General features: G+C 39.8%; 1 protein-coding gene across 10 annotated transcripts in view; it reads left to right on the top strand.

The window, feature by feature from the left end:
• Positions 1-16,366, top strand: part of msi2b (musashi RNA-binding protein 2b) — a 288,248-nt gene that overhangs the window by 139,430 nt on the left and 132,452 nt on the right. For all 10 annotated transcript variants that reach the window (XM_067364757.1, XM_067364759.1, XM_067364755.1 and 7 more), the window contains exon 7: positions 11,823-11,871. In XM_067364757.1, coding sequence (XP_067220858.1) covers positions 11,823-11,871 — 49 coding nt within the window. The remainder of the gene's footprint in view (positions 1-11,822; positions 11,872-16,366) is intronic.

Genomic DNA, 16,366 nt, shown 5'->3' with positions numbered 1-16,366 from the left:
TGCCAAAAAAAACTAAATAACGACATTTATTGATGGCCGATTTCAAAATCAGAGCGTAATGAATTAGCGTGTCGAATCAGCGGTTTGGAGCGCCAAAGTTATTATAGTGATTTCAGAAGTTTGGCGGTTTGACACTTAATCCAAATCATGATTCGATACACTGGTTCATTATGCTCCGAAGCTTCCTGAAGCAGTGTTTTGAAATCGGCCATCACTAAATAAGTCATTATTTTGTTTTTATGGCGCACCAAAAATATTCTCGTCGCTTTATAATATTAATATTGAACCACTGTACTCACATGAAACGATTTAAATATGTTTTAGTACATTAATGGATCTTGAGAATGGAAATGTCATTGCTGTCAATGCAGGCCTCACTGAGTCATCGGATTTCATCAAAAATATTGTAATTTGTGTTCAGAAGATTAACGAAGGTCTTACGGGTGTGGAACAGCATGAGGGTGAGTAATAAATGACAGAATTTTCATTTTTGGGTGAACTAACCCTTTAATTTTCCAGAATGCTTCACCTGTGTTCAGTTTTTTTTCCCATTGCAAATAAATAAATTCCTATTCTTCCAATTCAACTTCCAGTGGAGTATTGCCAATTCAATTTAAATTTACATTCATGATTTGAAAGTGAATTCATTCCCCAATATGTATTGTTGAATTAGTACGGTTTCATATATTTCAAGTATATGTTATGCAGTATTTTGAATTATTTTTTTTTTTTTTCTGTCACCTGTAGATATAAAAACCCCATTTTATATATATATATACATCCCCATGTGGTATCCTGCTCCATTGGGTTTCCTATATTTTTCATTTCTCAAACCACCATTTTGGCTTGAAGACACAACACACATCTCTATTTGTTGGTGCTACTAGAGAGACACAACTTGCACCTTGCTCGCTCCCAGGCACAATACATCCTGGTGGAAGAGCAATTTGCCATGCTAAAGCGGGGAAGAGAGCGGATCAGCTTGGCATGTTAAAGCACCATAAATAAAATACCATTGTGACCTGTTGGTCCTGAACAGCTTGCAAACAGAAATGGAGGGTGGGATTCATCAGCAGGCCCTCTGGTCAACACCACACTGTCCTGACAGTGTGGATAAATCTTAGTTGGCCCACTTGTGCTGTTCCGGTGTCATGCCTCGAGCCGAGTGGAGTAATGACTGGCTGTAACATCAGCTGCTGCCCCCTTCTCCAGGCCAGGTTCTCCTAATGCCACCCTGTCTCTGACCAGGGGCTTTCTGGCTCCACGCTCAGTCTCATTCTGTCTGGATCCAGGCCGTAGTGGCAGACTATGGCTCACTTATAGCAGAGAAGCTCTCATGAGGCAGGAACAGAAAGCATGAATGTGTGGTCCATTGTATTTTTGTAGCTTTTTGGTTTATTGCAACACTTCAACGCTGCCGGTGCAGTTGTGTTAAGAGGTAGTTGATATGCAGTAGAAGCTTTGTTTCCCTGAGCACTCATGCAGGAGCCAGCAATCTGTGCCAAGCCCCCTGTTGTCACCTTCTCAAGTGCACCACACATTGACAGTGTTTGCACACTCCAAATCTCGCATTACTTGCGCATTTCCATGCCTGCAGGAAATAAATGATACTGGAACAAGCAATGTTCTGTTCAGACTATTTTTATTTACACTGCAGCTTCTTTTAATCTGTAAATAATTCAATGGATCACTTAAAGAAGGGTCTCTTACTTTACAGCATCTTGACAAGGTTGCATTATTCACTAGTATCTGCAAGCTAAAATCTGATACTTGTTCCAGAGAGTTCTTGGACCATTATCGCTGATGTTTTCATGCTGCCCCTGAAGTTGTTAATAAAAAGAAGGTCTGCTTCAGTGTTTTCTTGGTTATAGAAACTGCAAAGGGGTCATGTTTCCAGATCAGATTACGTCACCTACAGTGCTGCACCAGAAGAGACAGTGAGTCATGTTTGACAACTCGCAATGCCACTGAATCAACTGGTGTTCTCTGATAGTCTAGTCGGCATCCGTTGTTAAAGGATTAGTTTTCTTCAGAATTAAAATTTCCTGATAATTTACTCACCCCCATGTCATGCAAGATGTTTATTTCTTTCTTTCTTCAGTCAAAACTAAATTGTTTTTTAAGGAAAACATTCCAGGATTTTTCTCCATATAGTGGACTTCAGTGGGGTTCACCAGGTTGAAGGTCCAAATTACAGTTTCAGTGCAGCTTCAAAGGGCTCTACATGAGGAATAAGGGTCATATCTAGCGAAACGACTGGTCATTTTCTAAAAAAAAAAAAAATAATAATAATAATAATAATAACCACAAATGCTCATCTTGTACTTGCTCTGCGATGCACCACGCATCATGTTGGAAAGGTCACACATGACGTAGGCGGAAGTATCGCGTTAGGACGAAAAACTCTAATTTTCTCCTCCAGCTTCGAAAACGGCCAAATATTTTTTTATAAAGGCCGTTTGACTTAGTCTTTGCACGTTCGCTTTGTAAACACTTGCTCAGTACTTCCACCTACGTCACATGTGACATGATTATGTAATGTGTGGCGCATCGCAGAACTAGTGCAAGACAAGCACTTGTGGTTAAAAAGTATAAACTTTTTTTTTTTTTTTTGAAAACGGCCAATAGTTTCACTAGATAAGACCTTTATTCCTCAGCTGGGATCGTGTAGAGCGCTTTGAAGCTGCACTGAAACTGCAGTTTGGACCTTCAACCCATTGGTAACTGTTGAAGTCCACTATATGGAGAAATATCCTGGAACGTTTTCTTCAAAAACATTAATTTCTTTTTGACTGCAGGAAGAAAGACATGAACATCTTGGATGACATGAGGGTGAGTAAATTATCAGGAAATTTAAGTTTTGAAGTTAACTAATCCTTTAAAATATCCTATGCAGTGCTTCTATTTTCCCAATTTTGGTCGATAACTAGATATATCTAAAATTATATCTGTTTGTCTATACCAGGGGTGCCCAATCCTGTTCCTGGAGATCTACCTACCTGCAAAGTTCAGATCCAACCCTGATCCATCACACCTGTCCGTAATTATCATGTGCTCCTGAAGATCTTAATTAGCTGGTTCAGTTGTTTGATCATGGTTGGAGCTAAACTTTGCACAAAGGTAGATCTCCAGAAGCAGGATTGGGCACCCCTGATCTATTATTTATGTTTTATCTGCTCTCTGCTTTTTTTTTTTAAGTTGACCCAAGTTTAACATTTATTTAATTAACTTTTTTTTAGCTTTTTTTTATAGTTTGACATTTCTCAACTTCTATATCTATCACCCTATTAACATCAATCAAACATGCTCATTATAGCGCTCAAGACCAGCTATTCACTTGATCTTGTAGGTCAACATTGGTTCATCCAATGGTGTAAGTTTGGGGTGGGATTATTTGCTTGCGTTACCAATGGCCGACAAGGGAAGTGTCCTTTTGAAACCAGTAATTATTTTTGCAATTCTGTTTGATCATGCAGAAATGACACACTTCGCCTTCAAATATCTCTGTAAATGAGTGAGTCATTTATTGATTTGCAGTATATCAGATGTGTTGTAGATTTGACAAGAATAATGTTGTACCAAGAATGCATCACAGTGTTCCTCAAGGTCACAACATGTCGTTAGACACAAATCGGTCAGCTTTTGCTTTCATGCAATAATTAGTGTCTAATAAATGAATTGTGATTGTTTCTGGTTCTCGCTGACAGACACTGCTAGATGCCAGGATTTACACAGGATTTCAATCCAAAGCTCTGTACGCAATGTTCATACGCAATGGCTCTGATAATTAAACCTTTTAAGGGCATAATGAGCTTATCGGGGGGGCTTCCTGCGGAAAGCGATCCTCTGCACCTAATCTCATCTGTTCCTCATCTTTAGACTGTCAGTTAAGAGCGTGGATTTACATACATTTACATCACGCCTCTTCAGCGTGACAACGCCAAAGCGACGATGAGTCGATAACGGCATGAAATAATCTGCCATGATGAGTGATGTCCGGGCTGTGGATTTTGGGGAGGACGTCTGGAGCTCTGTCCTGAGCTGCAGGTGTTGGTTTTTTCGTCTCTATGTGGTGGTCTTTTGCCTTTTAAGTAGATGTCCGTGGCACTGAGAGTCGCTGAAAACAGATTTGCCGCATGAGCGGCGAGCGCCTGCACCGCTGGAACTGAAATCACTGCTTATCCACCCAGCAAAAACAGTGCAGTGATCCCCCACCTCATAAAGGACCTTTGTTGTTTGTCAAATATATATGTTCCCTTTTCACAAAAGCTTTTTGTCACGTGGACCTGAAATGAGTTATCCGAGCTGCAGGTGTAGATATTTGATATCAGAAGGAAATAAATATCAGGTTTAGACCTGTTCTAAATGCTTTTGATATATCAGAGCAGCAATTTTCATCAATTATGGATTGGTGAACCTTAACGACATTTGCCCATTCCTTGGGAAAATGTCTCCTTAGAGGCAGCACTTGCAGCAACTTCATTCCTAAATGGCTTTTGGTAGTTGGATGGCCAAATGTTTGCAGAATCTAAGTGACTTTGTCAAGCGAGGACAGATAGTTGGCGTTTTTAAAGGTTGTGGTAATCTTTATTTTCAGGGGAAGAATTTAAAATATGATCTGAGCGCAGAAAAGAATTTCCTCAGACAGCATTGGGTGTCTTTTTTTTTTTTTTGACAGCGAACACCTGGAGAGCTTTATTTTAACGCCATCCTATCTTTTTATTGTGTTGTTTTGATCTGGCGTACATTAATTGCATTGTTTTTCTGCCAACATGAGTGTAGCCCAGAGAGGTGCATTTAATCACCAGTGCTAAAAGCGAATGAAGCATGTGCTCAAGACACGACCACGAGCGATTGCTCTCCACTCAGTTACCGGACAGATCAGTGCGAAATTACGAACAAAAAGAAAGTGACTCCTCAAAATTAGCGCCGCCGAAACTCGATCTATCGTCCTTGAGCGGAAAAGAGAGCCTGGTTTCTTAAGCATTGATTTTTCCTGCTAAAGAAAAGTGCAATAACAAATGAGAAGGGAAAAGAAAAAAAAAAAAAACAGGGAGCCGTGAGCTGGAGGGTGTCTGTGGTAGATGAGGGAGTAGATTCTGCAGACGATGCTGACAGTCACTTCCAATTCCGTTATGCAAATAAACGTCTCCCCTTCCACCCAGCCGTTGTGCTAAATGAGACCTGCCTTTGAATATCCATTTCCTTGTCCGCCACTGTTTATTTTTGATCGCCGGGGTTGTTTGCTCGATCACATTCGCGTAAACACACGTGCATGTGTATGATCAGGCGCTGAGATGCGTTCAGACTTCTCTCTCATGTAACAAATGTGCCATTTATCCACCTGTGTGTCCTGAATCTGCAGAGACATGTTTACTTGGACTCTTTCGTCTGGTTTACCGGTTTTGGCCAGATATTTAGTCAATATAGCAGGTTGTTTGTGTTTGTCACTAAATCTCAAGATGTTAAATGGATGTGAGAAACACTATTTGTCTCTCATGAACTTGGATGTCTCTCAGTGGCTCATATATGAATATATATGTGACGTGCTGGCAAAATGAGTCGCAATGAGGAAATTTTCAAAAATGTGTTATTGTTATTTTCACAGTCTTTATTAAAAAACCTTCAATCAAAATGATGTATGACTTGTTGGAATCCAACAAAATAAGAGACTGCACTACACCTGTTAAAGTCAGCAAAGTCAATTTTGAGAGGTTCCAAAACAAAATCACCTTAAAAGTGCCCTAGATTCAAAAATTTAATTTACCTCGGCATAGTTGAATAACAAGAGTTCAGTACATGGGAATGACATACAGTGAGTTTCAAACTCCATTGTTTCCTCCTCCTTATGTAAATCTCATTTGTTTAAAAGACCTCCGGAAAACAGGTGATTCTCAACATACGTTACGTAACAGTAACATCTGTTACGTAACAGTTGGGGTGTACGCCCCCAATATGCCAGCACATGATTGAGGCATTACACAAGGGCAGCCAGTATTAACGTCTGGATGAAAGGTATTAGACAAGGGCAGAACGTCTGGATGTGCAGAGCTGAATCATCAGACTAGGTAAGCAAGCAAGAACAATAGCGAAAAATGGCAGATGGAGCAATAATAACTGACATGATCCATGATAACATGATATTTTTAGTGATATTTGTAAATTGTCTTTCTAAATGTTTCGTTAGCATGTTGCTAATGTACTGTTAAATGTGGTTAAAGTTACCATCGTTTCTTACTGTATTCACGGAGACAAAAGCCGTCGCTATTTTAATTTTTAAACACTTGCAGTCTGTATAATTCATAAAGACAACTTCATTCTTTATAAATCTCTTCAACAGTGTAGCATTAGCTGTTAGCCACGGAGCACAGCCTTAAACTCATTCAGAATCAAATGTAAACATCAAAATAAACACTGTACTTACACGATTAGACATGCTGCATGACGAACACTTTGTAAAGATCCATTTTGAGGGTTATATTAGCTGTTTGAACTGTTTTTATGTTGTTTAAGGCAAGCGTGAGCTCTTGGGGCGTGGAGCACGAGATTTAAAGGGCCACACACCCTGAATCGGCTCATTTCTAATTATACCCCAAAATAAAAAGTTAAAAAAATGAAATAAAAAAAATCTATGGGGTATTTTGAGCTGAAACTTCACAGACACATTCAGGGGACACCTTAGACTTATATTACATCTTTTAAAAAAAAGTTCTAGGGCACCTTTAAAATCACTGTTAATAACACCTAATTTGGTGCACACCTTGTCAAAACCAAATATCTATAGGAAAATGTCTATATTCAACTTTTTTTTCAATATTTTGAAGTACTGTAATTCTGTTGTATATGTGTATATTGGGTTTGTGCGCTGTCTGAGGCGTCTTTGTGCGAGTGCTTCGGATCTGTCAGTCAGCGTGAGTAAGATTGATTTGTTTACATCAGCAGCATGAGTTTGAAAATCACATTTCATTGGTTTAGACTCATGCCATCCAAATTTTGCTATGAATATTCATAAAGTTGGAATGCTGCACTTTAAAATGATAACAAACTTGGACTAATGAGGAAGTTTCTGAGGGGAAGCGCGAGTGGTAAAGCTAACAGAGAAAAGGTACTCCTGTCAGAAAACATACAATTAAAAATACTGTTTGATTGCTATTTGAATCATTTGGATCGCTAGATGAGGGCTTAATGAACTCGAAAATCGATATTTTTTGACTTGTTTTGCTTGTAGATTATAATAAGCCCATGCACATTCCGACTCATTTTGCCAGCACAGGTCATATATATATATATATATATATATATGTATTTTTAAAGACTTTTTTAAAAAAAAAAATAGAATTGTATTTGTTTTGTATTTGAATGTAATTTCCATTTAAAATGTGTTGCAAGAATGCCATTAAAGGCCCTACTGGAATCTCTGTGTGAAATTGTTGGTTTGTATTGCCCATCCTCTGTTTTCTGTAAATGCTTTGAGTCAGAAAACCCACTGATGCTTTTGTCCCCTGATAAATAATTCAATGTGTCTGATTAAAAATTTTTGCAGCATGTGTTTTGGAGATTTCTGCCATGGTGTGACAGGCACGCACACGTTTGTTTGACATGAGGAGAAAGGTGGAGTCTTGTTTTTCTTTCCTTACTGTCTGAGATTTAGTGAACGGTGATATGGCAGGTGGTAGATTCCACTCCCTGGCGGCTGAGTGAATTTAACCAAGTGTTGGATTGCGTTCTCTCCATCCCTCGCCTACATGTAAACACAATCTCCCCCTGTCTGACTGCGCTTCCGCTGGCTTGTATTCCCCCCTGTCCTCCCGCTGATACCTTCCACAGTTAATAAAAAAATGGCCCCACAGACTTTCCAATTATATTTCTTACTTAAATGAAAACATGTTGTCAAGCAGCTTTGCACAGCTGCCATACAGGAGCCCACCTATCGTGACTGCACCAGGTTTATAGCAGTGAGCTAGCCATTTAGCTTCAGGAAACTTTGAAAGCTGCACTTTTTTTGGAAAGCTTTTTTTTTTGTTTTAGTTTTTTATATTTGGCTTTTTATTTGTTTTATCAGTTATGTATTAATGTATCTATTTTTTATATATTTTTTTATTTTTATTTAATTAGGTTTCCCCAAAAATATTGTCTAGACATAAAACATTGATAATAAATTATTTTGATGATAATTTATAAATGAGCCATTTCTAGATTGATTCCCCCAACAAACAAACACAAACATATCTCTTTACCTGAACCAATGGCAAATGGGGTGAGTGCATTTGAAAAACTATCATTTTTTTTGTTTTGTTTGTGTTTTTGTTTTTTGTAGTTTTTGGTGGCGCTTGTGACGCAGAAATGACTCACTTCAGTTGTAAGCATGTTGTTTTTGCCCGTTGTTTTAAGGTCAGTTAGTGTTTGGCCCCTGGTTAACTCCACTGCATGTTGTGTTCTCTGGCAATATGAGGTCACAACGCTTGTGTGCTTTTCTTCATAACAGTCCCGCTATAAAAGCCCATAAAGGGCTGTGTCTCAGAGGGCTGAATGTACGGCCCCTGCTAATAAGAAGCATAAATCTCAAGGCAAGCTACAGTTGGCTGTGGCAAACTACATTTAAACGCAGTTTTATCGACACTCAGACAGGACCTGCCCCTTCCTTGCCTGTCATAAAACAGGCATTAGCGTGGCATTTACTCATTGTGCCGGGTGCACAGCGCGTATTAGCTACTGACCAAGCTAAGGGCGGCCAGTAAAAAGGCCACTTGTTCAGTCAATTATCAGTAATGGTGTTTAATGGCAAAGTAGCTCGACCACCTAGGGTGTGCCACAGGGCCTTTTAATGGCACCATCCCCCTGGGCCTGGCGAGAATTTGCACAATTTGCCATCCTGCACCGTGTGCCGCCGCATCCTTCCAGTCACCGTGGTCGGCTAATTAATTCCCCACCACATCAGAGCGCTGTAAGGCCACTTGTTTCCCATCGATCGCCGCACAGCTAGCCTGGGGTCCCGCAACCCCCGCGGCCCCTCAGAGTCTCGGGCACAGGCACAAGAGCTAACAAGTAAAGGTCAGGGCCATTTTAAATGTGGCACCGTCGCATATGCAAGCGCCATTAGCCTCGCAGACTCTCCGGAACCTTCTGCCACCCCTCTAAGAGGACTTGAAATGCCCTTTCCTCTCCCCTGCTGCGTTACTAGATAGGAAGAAGTCTAAGAAGAGCATTCTGTTCTTTTCCATGAATCTAGTCGCCCCTTTTTACCTTATTTCTCTCAGCGAATATAAAAGCAGGACTGTTATCTGTGGGGGCCGCCCGGCCCCCTTACATACTGAAGAGACAGCTATTATCCCTCAGGCTTTTCTTTCATAGAAGGAGGAGAGAGTGGACCTACGATTAGGCACAGACTGGGTGTGGGACCACGCTCACCTTTGTGCCGTGTCTGTATATTGTGTGCCCTCAAGAGCTTCTTATCTCACAATCTGATGGCCGCTGGCAGGCTGAATCTATCCTTGAATACACATCCCCTTATTGAAAGGCTGAATGGGTCAGGGTAGTTTGAAGGAAGTAAAGCAGGACTGGAAGTGTTGAAGTTGTGCACGAGGTCATTAAGGATAACTGAAGAGCTTTTGAGAATATAAATACTGAGGAAAAAATGTAAGCCTATATATAATCATATATTACTTTTTAAATTTAAACTTTTCATATTATTAGTGTATAATACAATACAATATAATATAAAGACTGTAAGACCAAAGACTAGTAAGGGAAAGATGAAGGGAGGGCACAGGAGAGAGAGACTTCAGGCTGGTTATGAGGAAAGACAGTTACATATGAGCCTGAGTCGAGGGCTGTCTCCTCCCATCATGCCTTAATGCAGCTGCAGTCAAGGGTATCTCCTCTTTCTGGACAAACTAGATGCTCCGGCTACAGGCCTCTAAACTAGCGTCCATCAGCAGGGGCAGCATAATCACAAAGCCAACATGCATCTCTGTGATTGTGAAAGGCAAGCATTGGTTTATATTACATTGTTCTTAGAATGTTAATGCTAGTAGTTTCTCAGAAAAATCCATTTACATCAGCATTTTCGTTAGATCCTATGCTGTATTAATTAAAAATACTACAAGATAGAAATCGATTATTACAAAGAAACCAACAATTTGGTGGCCAAAGACCTTTTATGAGAATAAATTGTATGTTTTATCATAATAATAATAATAATAATAGTAATAATATATATATATATATATAAATATAAATATAAATATAAATAACGCATAACAAACAAAAATAACAAATTATTTAATTTTTTCATTTATTTACTGAAAACCGAGCAGGAAAACATTCCTCATTTACTTTAAAAGTTTGGAAAATGTCGGAAATAAAGGCTGTGAATTTTTATTATGATTGCTCTGATTGGAAAAAAATACATTTCAGAGAAAATGTAAATATTAAGATATATAGCAAATATTTTCAAAAGCATGGAAAATACAGATTGTGTTTACCTTTATCAGCAGTAATTGTACTGTATTTATTCATTTATTTAGTATAATTTCTTTATTTTCATTGCAGATGAGGCTAAATCCTAAAGAAGAAAGATAACACCATGCTTCTGGTCACTTATGAAATGTTCCTCTGAACATGAAGCACAGTTTTTAGAGGACCATAAATATGCAGTGAGTGATAGTGGAGAATAACAGATTCCCCTCAGCCTCTATGAGAGCACCAGTCAGTGTGATCTTTATTGGAAGTGATTGAGGGTGATGAGGAACTCTAAAGCTCGCAGCTCTATTGTTCTCTATGGGGCTGAGTGACTGATGGCTCCTTTTGTGGAGAGAAGGTGTTTTTCTAACCGCCTGTACTTTAGGGCTAATCTCAGGGACCTCTGCAAGGAGTAATGGAGTGTGTGTGGGTACATCAGGCATGGCGTGCACATTTTTGCATTTATTAATATGTGTGCATGTCTGTAATGTGAAGGAGCAGAAACGAGCAGGTTCAGACATACTGTGGGATGTCAGTGTGTGTGTGTGTGTTTGAGGGCTATGGCTGGATGCACTCTGAAGTGTGTCCTTGCAGACAGGGTTTTCCTCAAGGATGAGCAGGCCTCTGTCAGGGTCAGACAGGATGGTACCCTTGGGTCCATGGAAGGGATATCATTCCTCGCCAAACATGGCCATGAGCAGCTTTTAGATCTGTGTGCGTTTGTAATGCTTTTAGGCTCCAGTAGTTATCTATTTAAGTAGAGGTGCATAAGATAACAATAATAACTGTTGTCGAATACCTCAAATACCACACAAATGTAGGATTCTTGATACCCATTTAGACAGCAAAGCAAAAATTAACATGCACAGTCCGGTATTTCCCTGCTGGAGAAAAAAACTGCTTAAACCAGCCTAAAATGGTTTGCTGGTCTTAACTGGTTTAAGCTAGTCTAGTTTCCAATCTTTGCCGAGCAATTAAGTGGTTAAAACTGGCTAGCCAAGCTGGGAGACCTTGCAAACCAGCTTAAGCTGGTTGAAACTGCTCTTTCAGCTATTGATATTAGGATATAGTATATTCTCCAAAGTGTCAGAATCCACTGTCCATTAAACCGGTTTTATTGGACTGTAATACTTCTGCCCCTTTGAGGAACTTGTTTTATTCTGTTGTTACTTGTAAAAAGGTTTTTAACCAAGTAAATCCAAATTTAACACATAGACTTTTCAAGTAATTATTTAAGAAAACAATATTAAAATAATATTAATAAATATAATGGGTCTTTTTTTTTTATTCAAGTGTGAATTTCAAACAAAGCACTGGTACTTTTGGCATTACTCATTTTTTTCTTCTCTGTTCTCTTACAGGTAGAAGATGCTATGCTTATGTTTGATAAAACTACAAATAGACATAGAGGTAAGTGCCTATTTGTTTTGTGTGTGTGTGTGTGTGTGTGTGTGTGTGTGTCTGTGCTTTTGCGTGTGTGTGTGTGTGTGTGTGTGTGTGTGTGTGTGTGTGTGTGTGTGTGTGTGTGTGTGTGTGTGTGTGTGTGTGTGTGTGTGTGTGTGTGTTTGTAATGTTATTATGAATGTCCTTCACTGTGCCGTTAGTAGTGCAGTTCACAGTTGTGCTCCGAAGACATTGAAGCGTGAGTTTTCTGTATGAGTACAGGAGCTCTTGTGCTGCGTGTTACATTATAGCATTATATCTTCAAGGACGTTTCATTTGAGCCCTGAAGGTCAAGGCTAATATGGTCCAATAAAAGAGCAGTGATTTCCACTGTAGCCAATCCATCGACTCTATTTGATTAGTCCGACATTTACCATTGGATACGCAGGGTGGAGTGTTTCTCGGTCATGTTCGCTCACGCCTGCAGGCTTGTGAGAAATGTACAATACCTTCAGACTTATGATATACTGGACCTGAGGTTATTGCTCACTTGAGCAATGTTTCTGTTACTTTATTTGTGAGACTTTTTTTTTTTCTGAGAAAGAATAAGCTTAGTGGAATGTTACAGGGATTTGGGGTGATGATTTGTCTTTGCCTATAGCTGTGATTGAGTGAACAAGTATTGTGATTGATGGCGTAAAGGAGAGGAGAAATGTGGAGATAAGAGGTTAAGAGAAGAAAATTAGGAAATAGGGTGAAGTCAGGGAGAGGGAAAAGTGAGAGGAAGAGAGAAGAGAAGATGATGAAAAGGTAAAATTATGACAAGAAGAAGAGAAAAGAGAAGACAAAGGGGAATTGAGGATGAGGAGAAGAAGTGAGACAAGAAAATGTGATGTGAAGAGAAGAAGGTGTGAGAAATGATTAGGAAAGGAGAGGAGAAATTAGGAGCTTGAATGAGAAGTTAGGGGAGGAGATGAGAGAAATGTCGAGAGGGAATAAGTTGAAAAGAAGAGAAATAAGAGAGGAGAGAATGAGAAACGAGAAGCGAAGGAGCAATAAGAGACAGTCAGAAGTGAAAAAATGGGAAGCGTAAAGGAGAAATCAGGAGGAAAGGAGAAATTTGGAGAGGGAATGAGAAATAAAGAGAGAAGGAGAATTAAGGGGTGGAGGGGAGAAATAAGGGGAAGCGAGAACAGAAATTAGAAGAAGGAAAGAGAAATAAAAAGAGAAGGTGAAGTAAGGGGTGAAGAGAAGAGAAATTGGGAGAGGGAATGATAAATGAAAAGAGAAGGAAAAATAAGGGGAAGAGAAGAGAAATTGGGAGATGGAATGAGAATTAAAGAGGAGAAATAAGGGTTGGAGAGAAGAGAAATTGGGAGAGGGAATGAGAAATAAAGAGCGAAGGAGAATTAAGGGGTGGAGGGGAGAAATAAGGGGAAGTGAGAACAGAAATTAGGAAAAGGAAAGAAATAAAAAGAGAAGGTGAAGGTAAGGGGTGGAGAGAAGAGAAATTGGGAGAGGGAATGAGAAATTAATGGAGGAGAGAAAGAAATCGGAGAGCGTGAAGGCGAAATAAGGGGAGGAGAAATTGGGAGTACAAAGAGAAATGAGGAAAGATAAGGAGAAACAAAGAGAAGTAGAGAAGAAAACTGAGAAGAGGAGAAAAATGAAAAGAAAGGAGAAATGAGGTGAGGTGAGGAGAAAAGAGAAGGAATGAGAAATGAAGGCACGAGAGAAGAGAAATTGAGACCGTGACGGAGAAAAAAGGGGAGGAAAGAAGAGAAATGGAAAGAGGGAATGGGAAATGAGGTGAAAAAAAATGAAATGCGAGAGAGAAACAAAGGAGAACAAAAGGAGAACAGACATGAGAGGAGAGTTGGTCTTTGGTCAGAGTGTTGCTTTGGCTTTATCCAGCTCTTATCCCGGTCTTACTGTGTGGCTTTAGCAGCGATGCCTCTCATGAGGACATTATAAGGTGAGCGCAGCTTTAACTGACAGCCTTAGAGAGAGAAAGAGAGAGAGAGAGAGAGAGAGAGAGCAGAGCGGGCAAAGGAGAAAGAGGAAGCAGACGCACAGAGAAACATGCAGAGAAATAGCTAGAAGCTTCATGCTACAGAGTTCACAGGTATAGCATCCTCCTCTGTAGCGGCCTGAAAGCCACGAGAGAGATTCTTAGCCTTGAGTGGCCTTTGTGTGGGCTGAATGAAGAGGCCGAGGAGCAGCACTGTGTCTTTTATGCAGCATAAGTGGCTTTCAGTGCTCACAGATGGGCAGGTTGTGGAAATGAAGTGGACGGTATTAATCTTTTAACCCGAGATTTGCCTTTTAATCCATATCAGTCATATTTTAAAGGTGAGCGTGTGCGTGTCTGTTTTCATAAGGTGTGCATCGAATGTGCATCACCTTTAGTTTTCTCTCTCTCTCTCTCTCTCTCTCTCTCTCTCTCTCTCTCACTCACACTCCCCACCCCCCAAAGGACTTCCTGTCCTCCTGGGCGTTGCAACGCTCTCGACTGCAGATCACTGTCTGTGACATCCTCAGAACAGCCTTATAAGTCACCGTGATCTTTCTTCCTTTTTGCACGATTAGCGGCTAAGCTTTTTTAATCTACTTCACAACCTCGAGTCAAAAACAGTTCACAGTTGATCGCAAATCGTCCGTTTCACCCAAAACGAGCAATTCTAAATGTCAAGTTGGCCTCCAATCCGAAAAAAGACGTTTTCTTTTTTTAAATGGAGATCAGAGCATGTAACAAATGCACTCGCTGAACTTTGATCCACACTTTCTTCTGTTTCTTGATTTCGCCTGCCCCTGATGCCCCGCCTGGGTGTGCGTACACGCTCTTGTAAATACTCCCATAGGGCATAGTGTCCGTATCTATGGGAACATAGGGGGCAGAGAGGTTTTTTTGAGGAGCCTTGGCTCTCTGGAGAGCCTAAACTGTGTTCGAGAGAACAGGGAGGTTGGAGTGAAGGTGGAGAGTGTCTGTTTAGCACTAGCTTCAGCCCCTAGTGGCAAAGAAACACTATTATTCTCAAACCCTTGCGGATGTAGCAAAGAGCAGCGAGGTCGGAAATGAGACTAGCTGCCATTAAACACACCGCTGGTAAACACCAAATGCCAGACAATGTCGTCAACAACCAGCCATTTCCATTAAAGATCTTGCACGCTTTTCAAAGAGATTCCTCACAATAGCGCAGCAACAATAGCCGCTTGCAGATGTGTTTCGCTTTTGTTTACTTGCTGGTCGGAATATGTGCGATTGTCTTTTTGTTTATCCGTGTCCTCCTTGTTATTTTTTTTTTTTTCTTTTCAATGGTATCTTCAGCTAAACGAGGTGCCGTGGGGGTCACCGGTTTTAATAGCTTCACAGCAATTACTTTATGTGGCTGCAGCTTCCACTGAAATGAAGTGGTCAACTGGATGGTAATGGGAAGGCAGAGAGAGACATTTAAAATAGTTTTTGAAGATTAATTTTTAAATGAATGTTTTTTTTGTTTTGTTTTTTGTTTTTTTCTCCTGAAAGAAACCTCTGGTTGAAAATATAAAAAAGGGCAAATAGAAATTCAGTAAACGGTCAGTGCTGTGGCCTGGCTGTTTGCACACATGCTCCAGCCACATGGGAGTCGATAGAAAAAGATCACAGTCAGACCACTTGGACCCATTAAATTTATTTTTAATGTTTCAATTTAAAGTTGCCCTAGAATGAAAAATTTAATTTATCTCGGCATAGTTAAATAACAAGAGTTCAGTACATGGAAATGACATACAGTGAGTCTCAAACTCCATTGTTTCCTCCTTCTTATATAAATCTAATTTGTTTAAAAGACCTCCGAAGAACAGGTGAATCTCAACATAACACCAACTGTTACGTAACAGTCGGGATCATTAATATGTACGCCCCCAATATTTGCATATGCCAGCTCATGTTCCCAACATTATGAAAGGCATTAGACAAGGGCAGCCAGTAATGTCTGGATGTGCACAGCATGATATTTTTAGTGATATTGATATTTATTTGATATTGATAACATGATATTTTTTGTGATATTTGTAAATTGTCTTTCTTAAAAAATGCTGGGTTAAAAACAACCCAAGCTGGGTAAAATATGGACAAACCCAGCAGGTTGGGTTAAAAGGCACCTATTATGCCCTCTTTCACATGATGTTATATAAGTCTCTGGTCTGGTCAAGTTTCAGCTTAAAATATCCCACAAATTTGCCCCTATTTGGGGGTGAGCTAAAACATGCCTTTTACTATATTAATATATTGCTGGCTAAAAAAATAAATCCAAAATTGGTTGAAAAAACTGGCTGGGTAAAAACAACCCAATCCCTGGTTTTGTCCATATTTAACCCAGCAGTTTTGAGAGTGTGCCATCGTTTATTACTGTATTCATGGAGACAAGAGCCGTCATTATTTTCATATTTTAACTCTTGCAGTGTGTATAATTTATAAACACAACTTCATTCTTTATAAATCTCTCCAACAGTGTGTAATGTTAGCTTTAGCCAAGGAGCA

Source organism: Chanodichthys erythropterus, chromosome 17, assembly GCF_024489055.1.
Source record: "Chanodichthys erythropterus isolate Z2021 chromosome 17, ASM2448905v1, whole genome shotgun sequence".
Lineage (NCBI taxonomy): Eukaryota > Metazoa > Chordata > Actinopteri > Cypriniformes > Xenocyprididae > Chanodichthys > Chanodichthys erythropterus.
The sequence above is the reverse complement of the archived record's forward strand: the minus strand, read 5'-3'. Positions and strand labels throughout refer to the sequence as shown.